This window comes from Oreochromis niloticus, linkage group LG20, assembly GCF_001858045.2.
Source record: "Oreochromis niloticus isolate F11D_XX linkage group LG20, O_niloticus_UMD_NMBU, whole genome shotgun sequence".
Classification (NCBI taxonomy): Eukaryota; Metazoa; Chordata; class Actinopteri; order Cichliformes; family Cichlidae; genus Oreochromis; species Oreochromis niloticus.
Genome location: NC_031984.2, coordinates 8,362,159 through 8,381,830, shown reverse-complemented (window position 1 = coordinate 8,381,830; position 19,672 = coordinate 8,362,159). Strand labels below are relative to the sequence as shown.

Below are 19,672 nucleotides of genomic sequence, written 5' to 3'. Positions count from 1 at the left end.
TGCTTTCCACCTGTTTTCTACAGGCTTTCATAGCAAGGGGTGTATTATTGTGAAAGCACTGGACGGAAGTCCTTCCTGTTAGCCCGACGCTGATAAAAAAATAAAGTCGGTGCATGAAATTAGCTGCATGTTTTAAAGCTACACACAATAAACGTTCCCATATATTTCAGAAGTTATTCAGCTGACACATCCTGGACGTTTAGGTCACCTTGGTGTCATTTACCTGTGTATATAAAAAAAAGGCTGCCCAATGAAAAAGCATGCCTGAAATAAAAGTAACGCCACTCGGTGAGTACCGAAGCTAGCTAGCTAGCTGCTGCGCACTGTTGTGTTTATTACCATTACTAAAGGAGTGTAATTCTGAATTTTTATCTTCTGTTCTGCCCTTCCAAGGTGCTGGACAGGATGTGGGCAGGAGCTGCATCCTCGTCTCCATCGGAGGCAAAAATATAATGCTGGACTGTGGGATGCACATGGGCTACAACGATGATGTGAGTGACATAGTGCATTTGTTATAGCAAACATTACAGTCATGTAATTTAAACACTATGGCATTTTTTACCCTTATTGGTTTCCTTTATCTTATTAGTAGTTATAAACAACCTGCACATAGCATACTGACAAGAATCCCAAATCAAAGCCCTACATGAGTCTTGGGCAAAATTAAAGACTCTAAAGTGAAACAGAAGTGTTTCAAACATGACAGCAAAAGTTAAGACTACCTAGGCTGCTTTACACTGGGAAGGTTTACAAGACTGTAGTGAGATCTGCTGACAAAAAGACAGGAGGCAGGTCTGAAGAAGTTAAGATTTTCAATAGGATTAGAAATGAGTACGTCTGAGAGACATTTCATGTTGAGTGATTTGAAGAGCTAAGGCTGAGATGGTTTGGACATGTTGGAGTGTTTGGGGGTTTTTTTTGTTTGTTAACATATATAGTTTTCCTTAACCACATTGAGGGCTGAAGCGCAATTTCCAACCCTTCTATTTTGCTGATGTGTGCTATACAGGTTTTGGCAAATGTTTTGGGGCTTTTGGGGAGCCAGCAGATATCTGTATGCAGTTTTGGAGTTGTTACTCAGAAAAGTAATGTGGTACACATTACTGTTTACTTTTTGTAAAATGAATGCAGTATATTTCTAAATTACTCATCGGAGAAGTTAATTCATTACACTGCTACTACTAACATCACTTTCACATTCCTGTGTAACTTGACCTGAAATACAGTGTCACATAATTATCATTTAATATAAACCCATGACTACAGTCCCACACACTGACACAAATACCTATCCTAATGAGGACACTAATGATATTTCTTATTTAAAACCAACAATAACACAAAGTAAAATTGAAAATCAGCCCAAAGAGTCTTAAAAGGGGTAACCACAGTGATTCTACTTAAGAAGATAGAGAGAAGAGTCTGACTGCTCATCAATGCTTTCGTTACATGTTGAAGATCAGGCTCTACCTGCTGGGCCTGGGTCTGCATACACTCAGCTTGAACATAACTTTGGGTTCTTCACTTTTTTTGTGTTAGCCTGCTGTCTGCGGGATGTTTTTGAAGAACCGATGGTGTGTTAGCAGTATCACACAGTTGTTACTGTCTTGGACTGTCTTTGATCCTTACCATCAAATTTATTGCAATAAAAGGACAAAGTGGGGGTTGGTGGATCAGACGGTGGTCTGAAGTCTGACGATCCCTGGTTTCAAAAACTAGCTTGTGGTATATGGAACATCACTTTTTGGGTGGAGAAGGAGCCTGAGTTGGTGTGTGAGGATGAGAGATTCAAATTTGATATAGTTGGACTCACCTCAGCGAGTAGCTCAGGCAATGGAACCTCTTGAGTTGCCCTACAGTAGGTGAGAGCAGACAGCTTGTGTTCCCTACTTGTACGTTGAGGTTTTCTCCAATGGATGAGAGGGTTGCTTCTTTGCGCCTTTGAGTCAGGAAACGCGCATTGACTATCGTTTGTGTCTGCGCACTAACTGACAGTTCAGAATACCCAGACACTGAGTGGGGTGGGACTCTGTTATTCAGTGATTACATTGGCAGTAAAGGTGTGACCAAGCTGGCGGAGGTGGGTGAGGTGGGCTGGGCTTCTCTATGCAAACTGCTGGTATTTGTGTACATTCTGACTTGGAATGCATTTTAAAAACAGCTATTATGAAACAGTTCTTCTAGAAAAGAGACTCTCCTTTTGAATGCACTGTTTCTACCTTTGAAAGAAGAAGATTTCCATTTAGTAACAGTCCTATAACAGATTGTTTTATCATTGCAGAGACGTTTCCCAGACTTTTCTTATATAACACAGAATGGGCGTCTGACAGATTTCTTAGACTGTGTGATCATCAGGTTTGTTGTCATATTTGTTATCTTCTTTATATTGCACCTTTTTTTAAATCATCTCAACCTTGTGTGTAACATAGTACACCTTTCTACGTTTTTCAGCCATTTCCACTTGGACCACTGCGGTGCTCTGCCCTACATGAGTGAGATGGTGGGCTATGATGGACCCATCTACATGACCCATCCCACCAAAGCCATTTGTCCCATTTTACTGGAAGATTTCCGGAAGATCACCGTTGACAAAAAAGGAGAAACCAACTTCTTCACCTCGCAGATGATCAAGGACTGCATGAAGAAAGTGATTCCTTTGAACCTGCACCAGACTGTCCAGGTGCAGTGCTGACATCATTTTTGACCACACACGCACACACATCTAATAGTTGCTTCTGCGCCAGCTGCTGCTTCTCTTTTGATGGCAATTCAAGCTGTTTGTTTTGTGCTGGTGGCAGGTGGATGATGAGCTGGAGATCAAGGCGTACTATGCAGGCCATGTCCTGGGAGCTGCTATGGTTCACATCAAAGTGGGATCAGAGTCTGTGGTCTACACCGTAAGTGTAAACAAGTCTGCGCTCTGTCACAGTAGGTGAATTTATCAACTGCAATCTGAGAATAATTTCTTTTTATTTTAGGGTGACTATAACATGACACCGGACAGGCATTTAGGGTAAGTGAACTTTACTGCATTTCTTGATAATCTTCTGGTCTTTATGTCAACACATTCAGCAGAAAGTTGGCCAAACTTACTCGTTTGAGGTTTTTCTTTTAGTTATTTAACTCTTTAAAAAATAGATCATACATTTACAAATTTAAGACTGCCAGTGCCCATTTTGAATTTCTTAAAATCTTACTTAAAGTCGTTCCTAAAATCTTAACTCTGATCTGCACACAAGCCTAAGATGCAGTATTTCTTTCTTGTTTTCATTCAGTAATTTTATTCTTCTGACAATTTGCTTGTTAAGGTTGACCCTCCATTAACGGCTTGTACATCCATTAATTTGCTTTTTTCACAAGCGATGCGAAATAAAATAACTTCTGGATCAAAAAAATGATCAGAAGTTGAAAAATAAGCTGTAATTTTGGAATCCCATGGCTTTATTTGATTAATTCTGTTTCTTTTTTTCAGCTTTAATCTTTTTCTTTTTTTGACTACACCCTTTTAGGGGTCAACACAGCAATGCATCTCCATCCATCCATCTTCTTCCATCCTCTTCTACACATTCGCTTTCACTACATACATAAATCGTCTCTCTGGGCTTCCTCTTTCCTTCTTAACCTGCAACTCAGTCTTTAACATCCTTTCCCTAATTTCTCCACTACCCTTTCACTGCAGGTGGACTTGCAGATGAAGCTAGAGTACAAAATTAAAAATAATTATTTCACTTCTTCCAGTTCACCTGCAGGTGGCCACACTTTTTAAAATATTACTGAAAACATAAAAACTATTAAAGAACATATGAAGGTGTTAGAGTTGCACTCAGATACTCAGCTATCCAAATATGTGGGGAGCGTTTTTTAGTAATAAATTTCAATATTTAATAGAGGCCAGTCTGTTTGTTCTAATCAGTGTTTTAAAAAATTAAAGCTGGGATCTGACTGAGCTTATTTAAAGAGTAAATGGATTATTCCATCTGCTGATAAGCTTTATGGAGAAGCAGATTTCCTTTTGCAGCAGGACTTAGCAACTGACCACAGTGCCAAAACTACTACTAAAAGGTTGCTAATCATGACATTACTGTGCTTGATTGGCCAGCCGACTCAACTGACCTTAACCCCATAGAGAATCAATGGGGTATTGAGAGAGGAAGCTGAGAAATACCTTATTCAGAAATGCAGATGAGCTTAAGTGCCACAAGCTGATCACTTCCACAGTATGCTGCATTGATGCAGTCATTCATGGAAAGGGATCCCCAACAGAGTGGTGAGTGGGTAAATAGCCCTATTTAACCGCTGCAGGTATTAAAAGCAACCCCTAATCAAACAAGTAAAGTGAACAGAAAGTCACTTTTAAGTACTTTAAGACATGAAGGTCAGTCAGACCAGAAAATATAAACAAATTTTAGAGTTTTAAACATCAAACACCCAGATGAAACTGTTTCTTGTGAGGATTGCCTTAGGACAGACAGACTTAAGAGTCACCTCTGCTGCAGAAAATGTTCATTAGGGGCTCAGACTTCACCAATTAACAGCAGCTCAGATCAGGAGGCACATCAATGCTTCCCAAAGTTCAGTCAGCGACAGATCTCCACATAAGCTGCAGGGAGGAGGCTGTGTATATACTACTGAGGGAGACTAATTAGAAGAAAAGTACTGCCTGGACTAAGAAATACAAGAAATAGGCATTAGCTGAGTCAGAATCATGACTTTGGTCTAATGGGTCCAAATGTCAGATTTTAGTTACAGCTGAGTGAGGGACACTGTTGGTGACATATTTAAAAATGGCATGACTGCCACGGCATTTTGATTGAACTATCTGACAAAATATTATGGCTACCTGTGTGGGACAGACTGTCCAAGGTGTTTATGCTTCAGTTTTGGTCAACGAAAGTTTACTATTTTAGTCTGTTACTCAGCACTAAATGGCAAATATCTGTACCAATGTATTGCAGTTACACATACTTACTGCTCACTTGATCTATGACCTGTCTATGTTAGCTTAAAGTCTTACTGAGTACAGCTTGTTTATTTTGTAAAGTGTAAGCCCCACTGTAGTCAAAAGGGGTATAAAGCAATGTAATCTTTAGGATTGGGTTGCATAGATTATGAAAGAAGTAGCTCCAAACTTTCCACTGTCTTCAAGGTTGTTTAAATGACCAAATCAGTACTACTTAAATATCAACCTGGAGCCAGGAAGGTCTTAGTTTAGCGTAAGTAAGCAGCACTATAAAAAGCTCAAAATGAACCTCCTGATTCAAATGGCTACAAACGTAACCATGACTTGTCTGCATACACATGAGGTAATAAGTATTACCTTACCTAAAAAACAACCGTGCATGTATCTTTCTGGCCTATTAATAACTATATATATAAGGGAGGAAAGCACCCAAGTCGCTATTAGACATGCATATGATTACATCATCTGACCACTAGATAATAGCATAGATGAGTGGGTGATGTTGTTGTCTGCATGTTTCGCTTTTTGTTTCAGTTGGTTAGCTTACAAGACATTCAGCAGTAACAAGAAAATAAAGATTTCCTGTACATTGTATGTCTGGGTTGTATAGCTGGCCATTAGAAAGAATTTTTAAGTCACTGCCTTAACTTTTTCTACACATACATTAAATACACACTTTGTTTAAACCTCTAGCTTCGACTGTATGAATCCACATTTGTTCATTTATTTGTTTTGATGTCTTTAGTTTTATTCCCCAATTAGAAAATAGAAAATTATAATTAAAACATCTTTGAATTTGTAGGTTTGTCCAAGCTTTTGACTGTGACAGGTTCATTATGCTGGTGTTGTATATTCACAGTGCCGCGTGGATCGATAAGTGTCGCCCAGACATCCTCATCTCTGAGTCTACATACGCCACCACCATCCGTGACTCAAAGAGGTGTAGAGAGCGGGACTTTCTAAAGAAAGTTCATGAAAGCATAGAAAGGGGAGGAAAGGTAATGGTTAAAGTTTATTGAATATTGCATTTTTTGGGAGTAGTCGGGTTTTCTAAATCTTAGTATTGTATATTTTCTAAGATCCTTTTTTTCTTCCCAACCTTCCAGGTTCTTATTCCAGTTTTCGCCCTCGGTCGAGCACAAGAACTCTGCATCCTGCTGGAAACATTTTGGTACAGATCTGTTTTAAAAGACTCTTCAGAAACATTAGCAAGTGTGTCTTTTATCTCTGTTTGCTGTATGGGTTCTATTAAAAAGGAAGGAAGTCTCTGTGAAAGCTAGAAAGAAGAGAGCAAAGACAGTGATGCGTGAAGATAATCACGGTCTGTTCTCTGGCTGAATGATATCAGATAAAGGCCATTTTTCTAGCACATAATTGTTGACATTCCAATTAAATAAAAAGTCCTTTCAGTGTGGAGTAATTGCAGATGATTACAATACAAAAAGGGCTGATATTTGTCTGGACAGCTCCCTAAAATAGCTGTATTCAATGTATTAAGCTTGATAGAATAAATGTGGCACATTAACTTCTTCACTGGCTCTTTGGACAGACGCTCTAATTGCCCCCTCTCACCACACAGGGAGAGAATGAACCTGAAGGCCCCAATCTACTTCTCCACTGGACTGACAGAGAAAGCTAATCATTACTACAAGCTTTTCATAACGTGGACCAACCAGAAGATTCGAAAAACCTTTGTACAGAGAAACATGTTTGAATTTAAGCACATCAAGGCTTTTGATCGCTCCTACGCCGATAATCCCGGTCCTATGGTGAGTCCCTTTGTACATCAAACGTATGCAAAGTTTCTCACTGAAGAAGTCAAAGTGCAGTGAAGTAAAATAATGTGGACACTTTCAGGTGGTGTTTGCAACACCGGGTATGCTGCATGCAGGTCAGTCTTTGCAGATATTCAAGAAATGGGCTGGCAATGAGAAGAACATGGTGAGTATTGTAAGGAAATGGACAGCGTTTCTGAAAACTGTAACACTTAAAAGCTGAAAGGTGTGTTTTGTTTTTGTTTTTTTAGGTTATCATGCCTGGCTACTGTGTACAGGGAACAATCGGTCACAAAATCCTCAATGGGCAAAGGAAACTGGAGATGGAAGGCAGAGCAACGGTAAGACTTACTTTATATTCTCAAGATGGAAAAAAAATTGGGGGGTGAGCAGATAGAGCCACATCGTTTATTCACATCCTCCTCAGTCGTTCCATCCAATTTCATTTTTCTGTGAATTCGGTTGTAGCAAAGATCCTAAAACGACTAACTTCACAATTTTCCATTATATTCAGGCGAGTTTAGAGGAGCAAATAATTAACACTTAAATAGTAATTTGCAGCTGGGAAGATGTTAGTTTAACTTAAAGATTAAAAACCGGACCTGCTATCTTGTCTCTGTCTAACAGAACCACTAAAGGCTCAAAATGGGCCTCTGGCTAGTAGCTGTAAACATAACCACCACTAGTCTGCATATATTTAAGGCAATTGGTCAGTTTTACCTTACACAAAAAGGCCTGTACCTGTTCTTTCTGGCCTATTGATAAATATATATATATGTAGGGGGAAAAAAAACATCTGAAGCTCGCTATCGTCCCTTTCAAGCATGCACACGATTATATTTTCTGACCACTTCGAACTACATGTGAGTGTAGTGGCTAATGCTGTTGTCTGCACGTCTGTCTTTCATTTCAGTTGTTTTTCTCACAAAACCTTCAACAGTAGCATGAAAAGACAGTTTTACTGGGCCACACTCATGTATGTCTGTGCCGTTTCTTAGAGTTGGGTGATATAGTCTCAAAAGTGTATCGCAATATTTGAAGGAAATATGCAATACTGCTTTCAAAGAGAAAAACATTTGTTTGAGTGCAGCTTGCAGGTGGCAGTATTTAAATAAAAAAAATGAAGGGCATTTTCCATCCTCCTTTTCCATTTAGCGCCTGTCACTGATGATAGACTACCTGATTCAAAGTGTGAAGATATTGCCACAAGGTGCCAGCAGCAGCATTATAGAGTGGTGCAGCAGTATATAGACGGACACGCCGTAAGTCAAATGAAAGCACAAAGCAGTAGTAGTGTTTTCAGTGGAAAAGTGTAACATGGCAACATAATAAAACTGAAATTGAAAATTATTTTTTACCCTGGGTGTTGTAACTTGGGTGGAGGTTTTTTTGGATCGAGGCTCCATGTAACCGCATCAGTAATTTCCATCCACCGTTTGTTCTTGCTTGGCTGAGTCATTTGTTTACTTCGGTGCTGTTCATCACCACCTGCTAGCATCTCCTCCTCGTGTTCCTTCGTAAAATCCACGGTAGCTTTTATAACGTTTATTTGGGTGAATGAAGTTTGTTGTTTTCGCTTTTTGCAGGAAGACTTTCCTTGCGTATTCCACAAACCCCTGTGCTTTGTTAAAGATCGCTGAAGTAGCTCCCTTTTTACTAATTTGTCCTTTGCTGACACGGGGCTGATACAGATGTCAGACATCTGTGAGATTTTCTTGTTGTGCTCTCCAGATAATGTAAACACATAACAATATGACACTTTTATATCCCATAAAAGTTTATACTGGTATTATTGCAGAGAATATTATATGGTACAGCACTATCATGTGCATAGTATATGTACTGAGCTCTAAGGTTTAAAGCACATAAACTTTAAAGTGACCTTGACCTGACTAACAGATCACCATCACTTTAATAGACTGATGAAGCCTGCTGTGTTACATATGAGCCCTGTCACATCATTACACAGTTATTAGGGGACAAAATAATTCCTGTTAATGACATTATGACAGGTTTTTGTTTTTTGAGGGTTTTTTTGTTCTTTAATTGCGATTTTTTAATAATGTGTGTTTTGTCTCTTTTCTTGGAAAATAGTTTACTCTAGTATGAGTAACATTTGACCTTTAGAAAACCATACCAAAAAACAACAATAATGTGATATATTTTTTGTTTTTAATTGTTATGTTTATTATCAGTAACCATTTTGAAAAGGACTGAGTTTTTTAGTAATGTGTCATGTATCTGGTTTTACAACAGCAGACCTTGACTGACTATAGTTTAGTTAAACCAAATAGTCGGACTTCAGATAGATACCTAAATTCATCCATTACAGAAAACCGCATAGTCATAAATAAGATTTTATTTTTTAAAGGTGAAAAAAATGATTGCTGAGGTGACAGTATCTTACTGATTATCTGTTTATCTTTGCAGAAACTGTCAGTCATTTAGAAGAATTCCACTGTTACAAGGACGATTTACCTATAAAATGTTCCACGAAAGTTTTGTTTTTGTTGTTTTGTTATTTACTGTTGCTTATCAAGATAAATGTCACTCATTATTACCATTCCTTAAGTTAGCATGGAAGTAAAATGTGTCTTTTTAGGTTAAAATAAGCCATTCTTTATTGCTTTTGACTTAACTAAGTTAGACTACCCTAAGAAACTAAGTTGCATTAGAAAGATTATTCTGTAGGGTTAGACCTCTTTTAAATATCTTTGTGAAACCAGCCCTAGTTTTTAAACTAAGCTTAGTTGCACCACCTGAAGGCAATAATGTCTTCTTTAATATCCTGTAAGGTCTCTGATCAGCATAGCCTACACTGTACATTGCCTCTAAATCTCTCTGTGATTCTTACAGTTGGATGTGAAGCTGCAGGTTGAGTACATGTCGTTCAGTGCACATGCAGACGCCAAAGGAATCATGCAGCTCATTCGCATGGCAGAGCCTCGCAACATGCTGCTGGTGCACGGAGAGGCGGTAAAAATGGAGTTCCTAAAGGGGAAGATCGAGCAGGAGTTCAGTGAGTGCAGACCGTCCGCTCATCAGTAAAGCTTAAAATCCGTTAAACATGCTCACATTTAATGCTTCCCTTCTTTTAATGACAGGTATCGACTGTTACATGCCCGCTAATGGAGAGACAACGACTGTGACCACAAACCCTAGCGTGCCCGTTGATATCTCCCTAAACCTACTGAAGAGGGAGATGGCTCTTGGAGGTAACTTGTTTTCTGCGGTAATAATGGTTTAGGTGCAATGTGCCTACATAGTTTCACTTCAGATTTAGCTTTATTTGTCCTGACATAGTTTGGCAGAAAACCTTTGTTCCCCTTTTGTGCCACCTCCATTCTGAATTGTGACCCACATTAGCTGTGGTAATGGCAAATGTCATTTATGTGACATTCAGAGGATGAGTGCTCATGTAAGTGGGGACATTACAACAGCAGCAGCTTTATGACTGTATAACTGTTACCTAGTTTTTAAGATTTCCAAGATCCGCTGAATTTTGTTCCTGGTATTTTAGACTTTAGTGCATTTTCTGTTTTGGAGTTAGTAGGTGTAAATCTTCAGTTCCTGATCAGAAGTATACCGTGATAATCAGGTAAAAGACTTGGTCATTCATTAAAACATTATACCTTAAAAACAAACCAAAAAAATATGAGTACTTCTGCAAGAGTAAAATATATAAATGTGCAAAAACTAAATGTATGTCTGTACATATTAAAAAAGAAACAGATGATCATTGTACTCATTTTCTAAAATGTGAAATGTGGCCAATCTGTTTGTTTTAGCTCATGAGATTTGAAACCAACTTGTCATATTAAAAGATTCAACATCTAATTCCAATTAGATGTTGGATTATTCGCCCCATAAGCCTTAGGCTGTTCTTTCTAATGTCCACCTGGAATAAAAATATCCCCAAGTGTAGTGAGTAACCACTTCAAACTGTGAGGCCAAATGTCCTGTGGACAGGATTTTGTATTAAGATAACTCATCTTACCACTAATACAGAGTGAGTTTACTGCACAACTGAAGCAAATATTGACAATTTTACTTCATCAGTAAAAAAAATAAATACATTAAATGCTATAAACATTCTTTATATTAAACTGCAATTTAACACAATTTGATTCACTGTAAAGGAAGTCTAACGAATGCCACATTCATTTTAGTTATAGAAGGTGCCTCTTCAGTGAAAGCACCCTCCTTGGTAAACCTTTCAAAATGGCACTGGTTTTATAAGCAATAGTGCCTGGCCTCCAAAGAGGTGTACTCCAAATCAAGTTCAACGTAACCAGGCTTTCTTTGTGTTTGTTGGCTTGATGGTGCCTGAAACCCCAGTTGCAACACTGGCTATCAACCTTTTGTGTTAACCCAGGCTTTCTGCACAAAAGATCACATGGAAAAGGGGCATTTGATGCACCATTTTGCTCTACTTCTACACAAAATTGACAGATTGAGCTCCGCCTGCATCTGTCAGACATTATCAGAGGAATAGGTGATGGACAATAAAAAAATAAAGTAGAAAAAGTCAGCCCTGGAACCTCAAATAAAAGAATAATCAAGAGGCAGAATGCTGGCAGGAAATCATTAAACTTGTGAGCTCATGTGGCGCTTCCAGACAGTTTCTAACTGAACCTCTGAACATAACCTTCTCCAGACCACGCTACGTGTTCAGCATAAGTTACCATGGTGATCTAGCCATGTTAAAACTACCTTTGTGACACCCTTACTTTAACCTCAGTTTACCTCACTAACCCATGAAACTTCCTTAGCAGACCACCTCTCTAGTTCAAAGAGGTTAATATAGGTTTGCTCACTTTTCTTGAACTTCACCCTACTGACAGCCTTTGTTGCAGGACTTGTATTGTTGTTCACTGTTTTGTTCATTTTGACCATAAGTAGCAGTTTATACAATGATGTATCTTATTTGCTGTGCTGTAGGGCCGCTGCCTGATCCCAAAAAACCTCGCACCATGCACGGAACGCTCATCATGAAGGAAAACGTAAGCGTCATGGTTTATAACATGTTTTTAGATTCTAACTTTTTAGGAACACCAAAATATACATAAAGATCAAAATCTACCTTTAGAGGACTCAATTTTCTGTTTAGTTATTTTAGAACTTGCTTTGATATATTGCAGTAACGTTGCATCACATTGCGAGTTTTAACTTTAGATCTGTGTACCTAATAAACCGGCAGCTGTATCCCTTTCATTTGTGGCGTGCAGTTGCTCAGTTATTATTTATTGTATAATGATAATTACCCCCTTGTGGCTTTCACTACACACAGAGTCTGAAGCTGGTATCATCAGAGCAGGCCCTGAAGGAGCTGGGCCTCAATGAGCATCAGTTACGGTTCACCTGCCACGTGCAGCTCCAGGATCCGCACAGCGACGCCGACACGCTCCACAGAATCTACACGCACCTTAAGAGGTGAGAGTGAGGTCACTAATCTGCCACTAGCTAATGATTAATGCGAATGTGTCGGCCTTATTATCTGCTTGTTCTAAAGTCTGCTTGATTTCAGTTTGTCTCAGTATAATTATCAAATTAGATCCTTTTGCTTTTCTTTGCTTCAGTGTGTTAAAAGGTTACACCATCCAGCACCTCCCTGATGGCACAGTCATCGTGGAGTCTATCGTCATCAAAGTCTCCTCCTCCACCGAAGACTCCAACACCAAAGTCCTGCTGCTTTCCTGGAGTTACCAGGTGAAAACATGGACATTATTTTTGGAGCATTTCATTATTATTTATTCTTTTAAATTCTCTGAACAGCAACAATATAGACAACTGATAGACATACAGTGATACATTAGATACATTAGAGGACTGCCTATGCAGTCGAAGCCTGGTAGTTCCGCTAATCATCTAGTTATCGAATCACTGTTTTGAGATATGAAATAATTTTCCAATGAAATTCTGTGAAGGAACAACAGGATGCTGGAAAACAGAAGTTAGACATGTAACATGAGATATAATGTATATAGTGTACAGGAGATTTTATGCCATGTTTTTGCACTTAAAAATTGAGAGGAGGTACTAAACGTTTTAAAGAGGTCCAAATAGGGCCTCATAGTACACTTAAAAAAGTTATAGTGACTTAACATGTCGGAAGATTGTATATGATCACTTTATCTGTACTTGATCCAGCTGTCTTAGCTAATCCGCCTCTTAAGTCTGACGTCATTAGCTGTTTCTGGGTCCAAACTCTTCTTCAGTTCCCAGATTCAGACAAACACCGTGGCATCACTGACAGTTAAAAACAGTCCAGGTTCTTTAATCTTCAGTAAAATGATCAGAGCGGCTGCTTTTCCAGGTGTTACAACAAAGTTAACATCCAGGCATCCATGAAAAAGAGGATTTACAAAGTTTAGAAGTTAGCTCGCTAGTTTCAGTTTAGAGATGATATGCAATGTTCTGAGGGAATTCTGGAAAACTAAAACGGACAGCTGTTATCACTTTGGATATAAATGAAGACACTAATATATAATGGTCTGCTACCAGGTGGCTAGCTACAGAGCTATGGTTAGGATAATATAAACACATTAGCATAGTGAAGCTGGGGGATTTTTTCCCCTCAATAAAAGTTCATGTGAGATTCCTGATGAGCAGAGATGATATGGCAGGAAAAAGATGCTGAAAATGGACCAGACTTCAGTCAGGGGAACATCTGAGGTGGTCCATCAACAACACAAGGTTGGTCAGTGTAACTTTGCAGTCTGTAGTGAAATAATCAAAATCATTAGTAGAACCCCTAAAATGTAGTCTTAAATATTACTTCTTACAAAAACAAAATAGAAATTACGAACTTCTTCAAGAATTTACTTCTTGCTGCTGCTGTAGTTGCCGGATGGGGTAAAAATGAGAGTCCCTGACAGTTCTAGTGTTAAGGTCTATTTCTTTATAGGTTAACGAATATAAATGTGGTCTTAATGGTGGCTAAAATCATCGCTGCACTGACACACATTTTAAGGAAATGAAAGAAGTTGCGTGTGATATTTAAAAAACAACTTGAGCAGCCTCCAGCTCTGTGGATTAGACATAGTTGTAAAGTTTTGGTCATTCAGGTCTTATTGTCATTAGATGTGCAGAACTCAGCATAATATATATTTACTAATTTACTTCTGCCAACTCCAAACTTTAAACTACAGATTAAACAACAGCAGATCTTTAAGACATAAAGGCTTGGATGACCTGCTTTGACCTGTAAATAATCTCGTTGTGGGTAACATTATATTTAGTTGTAACCTTGTTTCTACTTTCTTTTTTCCATTAACTTCTAGTAATTTACCTATAAACAGACTAAAATCAGCTAAAGATGATTAGACTGATAGCTTTCTTTAGCTCAGTACATAATATAGTCACAAACACATAGTAAAGACTTGGTATTGGAGCCTCCCCATCCAAAATAAAAGCAAAAGTAAGTGTCACAAAGTGCAGTGGAAAGTGGCAACAAGGTTTCCTTTCTGCGCCTCTGGTGGGGTGTTGTGCCATGGAAAGTACCTTCACTGAAATCAATACAAAAAACAAATATAAATGTCATATTTCTATTCTTTATGTTGCAGTTGACTAGAGTTTTTCCAGTCATGCCTTTTTGCACCTTCTTCTTAAATGAATCATGACTGTATATTAACTTGATGCTCAACCTGTGAATTTCCAGTTTCCTCTTAAACGTTAATCTAAACTCGCTTCATTTTTTTTTTCTTTGAAAGAAAAAAAATCATTTAGAGAAAATAAATAAATAACATTAAAATAAAACAATAAGTAGAAAAGCTGCTAGAAAACGAAAGGGAGATGCAAAACAAATGTGTTATTTCTAAATCACGATGTCGTCTGGTCCAAAGAGTGAGCACGTAAATGTCACACTCAGGGTTTTTGGATGAGATTGGTCTCAAACGTTAACCTTTGCAAGTGTTAAAGACTCAGTAGTTTCGGAGGTGTTTGATATTAAACTTTACTCTTCCTGTGAAATAGAACTGGTGACTCACTGCACTCGGGGGAGTTTACACAAGTTTATTCCAACAAATGTGATGTGGTAGAACTAAAAGTGTGCGTTTGGATTTCATCTGATAAAATTAGAAGCCAGTCAAGGTTGAATTTGGTTCTGGTCGAACACCATGTGTGTGTGTTAGTTTGTATGTGTGGAGCTGTGGAAGCTAACGGCTCGCTATGAAGTACCACCAAAACATACCTAAAGGATCTGGTCTAAATCTGGCATTAATCCTCCTGATCTGAAGTCACCGAGCTCTGTGAGGGACGTTTTCTTTGCTTCGTTATTTCCTGCTTTTATTTTCAAACATCTTGTACAACTCCTAAGACATTTTAAATTCTAGTAACTTTATCTGGATTTTTCCAGTTTTTCAAGTTGGGGAAAGCTACACTGTGAATTTTGTAAATATTTTTTAAAGGTATACAAGGGAATTAAAGCTGGGTCACACTAATGCATGCAGCAGAAATATTCAAAGAGTTACAGTGCAGTCCGACAGCTCATATCAAGAACGAGGCCAACTGTATTTGCAAGATGTGATTTATTTTGGCACGTGAAACAACAACCGCCTTTGCAGAGAAGGATCCATTGTGACCGCAATGAGTGCAAGAAGATTGATAAAGGTTAATGTAAATAACATGGTTTACTGTCCTAGATCCTTATCAGTGATGGACCCAAGTAAAATTGTGACCGCAGTGTTCAGAAGATGACAGTTCTTCTGTTAAGATGTGCCTACACAGGCCTGATGATGAGCAGTTCAGCCAGGGGGAGTGAAAACAGCCACGTAGGTGGACAGTATGAGAGTAGGGGCTTTGAAAGTGAGAATAAGGGGAAAGTAGAAGGTGGGGAAACCAGCCTGTTAAACTCGTCACAGTGGAAAGAAGAAAAGAGGTTTCTGTGGTTTTGTGCGTTCCGTGCAAAGAGCAGAGGGTAAAAAACCAAAATATTCTACTGTGCATTTTATGCCTCTTTCTTATATATTTTATGTCTTGCAACTTCAAGTGGTGTTGCACAGGTTGGACTCAAGAAAGTTTTTATTATTATAGTTTTTGATGACTTAACATATAGAATATCTTTGATTAGTAGTTGAGGTGTAATTGAGAACTTTAGAGAACCTCAAGGAAGAAGGCTGATTTTAGAAGGCTCCTTTTGATGACAGGAAAAGTATGGGTGTAATAAGACTTGTGTTGAACAATTAATGTTATTTATGAATTGCAAAAGATCATGTGCAGGAGGTCTTGGAGGGGGGGTGGGGAGATTTGGGGGATTTTAGCCTAAATTTGGACAGGACAGGACAAAACCGGAGAAGAAAGTAGACAAACGGAAGAGAGATGGCACACAAGACATGTAGACTCAATTCCAGGTATCTGCAGTAAGGGTTCTAGTCTTCAGTATATGGGTTACCAACTCAACCGGGTGAGTTGTAGTGGTAACCTACGCTTACTTAGTTATAGAAGATGAATCAGTTGCTTGTTAAGTGCTCTAAATTGCGTTTTATTTTAAAAGCGTTATATAAATAAAGCCTGAGTGACTGACAGTAAAATCATTGTAAAATAACTGTTTTAATAATTTTTTATGTTTAATTTTGTTTATTTGCACATTCTATGAAAACACAGTAAAGATCAATGAAGTATAAAACCGTGCAGGGGAGGTTTGAAGCCAAAAAATTCCTATGAAGATACCACCCTCTGAAAAACAAGTGAAAGATATGTGTATTAATGTAAGATCCAAAATGCCCGAAAATCATTGATTAGATCCCCTTTGGAGTGTTTTTTAAAATGTGGTCCTGTCGATGTTGATTGTAGGATTGTTGTTGCAAGTCCATGAAATGAAATCCAATGAGGTGTGCTTCAGAGGTTGACTAAAATTAAGAAGTTTAAAGGATATATACACATATACTAGATAATTTGAATGGTATATATATTAAATAGTTTGTAAAATAATATTTTTTACCATGTTTTTGTTTCAGCTTCTCAAATGTGATGGTTTTCTTTTCAGCCTGTAATGTCAATGTAAACTGAACAACTCTGGTGTTTAGGACATTTTGATGAGCATTTTTCTTTTCATTTGGTCTAATTAACAATCTAATTATTATAAAATATAATTAAAGATTAATTGTTAACAAACAACAATCATTAGCTACAGAGCAAATTCACTGTAAATTATCAGTGGAGCTTAGCACGAGTTAGTCATAATAAGACGGACCAGAGTAAGAAACACCAAATTTATGTTTTTAATTGCGATTTTCATCTTTTTTTTTTTTATCTGTGGCAGGTGTTACTCTAATGTTAAGGACCCATAAGTAAGGGTTTCGATCTGTGAAGGAGGTTTTGGCCTTCTTCAAAAGAAAATCATGAGAATTGTATTTAAAATATTTTTGGGGCTTTTTATTTATTGATTTACAAAGCATCGTGTTACCTGATAGAAGTATGTGCATTCCCTGTATTTCAGGCTATTTGATAAACAAAAAAGTAGATTTTGTGCCTAACTGTACGCAGACCAACCATGCTTTCATGTATAGCCAGGCCCTTTATTAGGCTGGAAAACCCAGATGAGGTTAAACGTTTGGAAACCCCTGAGCTACTTCCTTAAATCTAATTTGTGCCAAGCACAAACATGATGGTAACTTTCTTATTTCCCTAAAATGTTTGGTTTGTTTTCTTATCTTTCGTCAGGATGAGGACCTGGGGAGCTTCCTCTCATCCCTGCTGAAAAAGGGTCTTCCATCTGGAATCTGCTGAAGCAACTTTTAGCCTCAAAGGACATTCACATTAGAAGCTCATTTTTAGTTAAAATTTAAATGCAAGTGCAGAGAAACTTAAATGTCTGCATGTAAACTTCAACAAAAGAGCTGCTGCCTTTATTTACATTTACCACACAGAGGCTTTTTTTGTATTATTGACTCATTTCGAGGAAAAAAAAGACCATTTGAATTCTGTTTTATCCCTTTATTTTGATGTACAAATAAACACTTTTATAGAAAAGTCTTTGCAGTCCTCCAGTTACATGTCCAATGATAATGAAGCTTATATAGAGTCTTATTTATTTACAGCTGTATTTACAGTAAGTGTGTTGTTGCCCCCGTCCTCAGTTCACTGCGATGGTATAAACCCCCCTCCTCCGGCTCACCGCTCCCCACAGCCATGTCATCTTTAATCGCTCCCAGTGGCAGTGGCTGGTGGTGACATAGTAGAGCACAGGGTCAAGACATGTATTGAGGGTGATGAGCGCCATGGTGATCCTCCGGGCGTTGTAGATGGCTCTGCCAAAGGAGCAGTTTTGGATCATCTCCCAGCGGTAAAGTAGGTGCAGCAAGTACACAATGTGGTTAGGCAGGAAGCAGAGCAGCATGATAACTAGGATGGTGTAGATGACCCTCACAGCTTTTTGGGCTGTTCTAGTTCGGATCATGGAAATGCGCCTTGCAGCCAGCGGGTAACACACTAGGATGATTATGGAGGGCATCAAGGAGCCAAAGATGAGGCCCAGTATGCTGTATGGCCCCAGACGAGTGTCCCATTCTATCTTGGCGAAATTTTCAAAACAACTGTGGTGTTCAGAATTGTCTGAGTTGGTTTTCAGAGGCCCCATGAGTATGAAGACCAGGATGGCCACTCCGGCAACGCACCAGAGCACCACACTCGCAACCAGAGCGCACCAGGGGCTCCGCATCCTCAGGTAATTGTGTGGGTGGACCGTGGCCATATAGCGGTCCACGCAGATACAGGTCATGAAGCAGATACTCATGTAAATGTTGGAGTAGTAGAGAATCCCTGTTAGGCGGCAGGTGAAGTCCCCGAACTCCCAGTTGTTCCTGTTTATGTGGTAGTGGATCCGAAAGGGAAGAACACAGAGGATGACAATGTCCGCCACCGCCAGGTTGCTGATGTAGATACTGAAGGCCGTGCGGGGAGTGATCTTAAAGGTGAAGACGTAAAGGGCTGCCAGGTTACCCGGCAAACCCACAAGCAAGGCGAGGATGTAGACGGCCGGGAAAAGATGATACTCGTACTCTTGCGTTTGGATGTTGCAGTCATCGTTTGTCACATTCATCATGGCAGGTTGGTATTTTTCTTGGTCATATCAAAAGAAGCGTAGGTTGGTTCTCAAAAATGAAGCATTACAGTTTGTCTCCTGTAACACAAACACACACACACATTTCCATTCAGAGTTTTTCCACTTTCAGTTCCACACAACAGCAAACACAAGCTGATCAGAAACATTTAAAGTAGATTCTGCTTTTACCAGGTTATTGTTGCTCCAGAAAACACTTTCATCTGGTTTATTAAAACAAAGAGTAATGTAGGATTTTATACTTAACTTATTCAAGGAATTAACAAAAGTGAAGCAAAACAAGGCAAAAAGTCACCGTCCACAAATTAAACCAATAAAGTAAATCATCTTTAATAATAAACGATGACAAAAGTGTTCTTAGATGTTTAATAATTTTTACTTTTCTGCTATAAAGTTTGAGAGAACTGAGTGATTTTTACAATTTCGGCAGGTTTCATGAAACATTTTCTAAAGTCTTTTTTTTTTTTTATAGATACATTACTAAAATTATGTATATGTGTGGAATATTATCTTTAATATATAAAGATGCTCACCAAGTCGTTTATGGACTTCGTTTGATATCCACATGCAGAAAGTGCAGACCAAAAACGCGATGAAACCTCCTGCTTGTGCTGCTTCTCTCAGACTACAGAGGGTATGTAACATGCTGGTTTTTGCTCAGACAGCGTAGTTTCCTGTTTCAAAGAGACCGGCACAGGAAACCAAAGCATGACTGTCTACAGTGTACTTTTATCACCCACCCTCTTCAGTGTAAATCTATACAGCTTAACAGCTTGTGGTTATTTTTGATTGTATTTTTAATGCTTTAGATTAGTACTGCATGTGTAAAACAAGCAGAACATTTTCGCGTCAGTCCAAAAGTATCGGTGTGGTTTA

At 38.6% G+C, this 19,672-nt stretch overlaps 2 protein-coding genes across 2 annotated transcripts; one reads left to right on the top strand and one right to left on the bottom strand.

Moving 5' to 3' along the window:
• The first annotated feature begins 64 nt into the window (after positions 1–64).
• Positions 65–17,707, top strand: ints11 (integrator complex subunit 11). Its single transcript, XM_003439084.5, has 17 exons — positions 65–288; positions 394–491; positions 2,282–2,355; positions 2,452–2,680; positions 2,799–2,897; positions 2,979–3,013; positions 5,820–5,958; positions 6,067–6,131; positions 6,540–6,729; positions 6,818–6,901; positions 6,987–7,076; positions 9,592–9,754; positions 9,840–9,950; positions 11,677–11,738; positions 12,026–12,168; positions 12,315–12,444; positions 17,398–17,707. The coding sequence occupies exons 1-17, from the start codon at positions 261–263 to the stop codon at positions 17,461–17,463; spliced, it is 1,806 nt and encodes a 601-aa protein (XP_003439132.1). The 5' UTR covers positions 65–260; the 3' UTR covers positions 17,464–17,707.
• On the bottom strand, positions 17,451–19,477 carry LOC100707152 (lysophosphatidic acid receptor 6). The gene is made up of 2 exons (XM_003439065.5): positions 19,330–19,477; positions 17,451–18,856 (listed from the first exon to the last, which is right to left on the bottom strand). The coding sequence occupies exon 2, from the start codon at positions 18,776–18,778 to the stop codon at positions 17,810–17,812; it is 969 nt and encodes a 322-aa protein (XP_003439113.1). The 5' UTR covers positions 18,779–18,856; positions 19,330–19,477; the 3' UTR covers positions 17,451–17,809.
• Between the last annotated feature and the right edge of the window lie 195 nt (positions 19,478–19,672).

Coding starts and splice junctions, on each gene's coding strand:
- LOC100707152 (XM_003439065.5), bottom strand. CDS start 18,778: ATGATGAATGTGACAAACGATGACTGCAACATCCAAACGCAAGAGTAC.
- ints11 (XM_003439084.5), top strand. CDS start 261: ATGCCTGAAATAAAAGTAACGCCACTCG. Junction 2,681..2,798: donor ACCTGCACCAGACTGTCCAG/GTGCAGTGCTGA, acceptor TGCTGGTGGCAG/GTGGATGATGAGCTGGAGAT. Junction 5,959..6,066: donor GCATAGAAAGGGGAGGAAAG/GTAATGGTTAAA, acceptor CCAACCTTCCAG/GTTCTTATTCCAGTTTTCGC.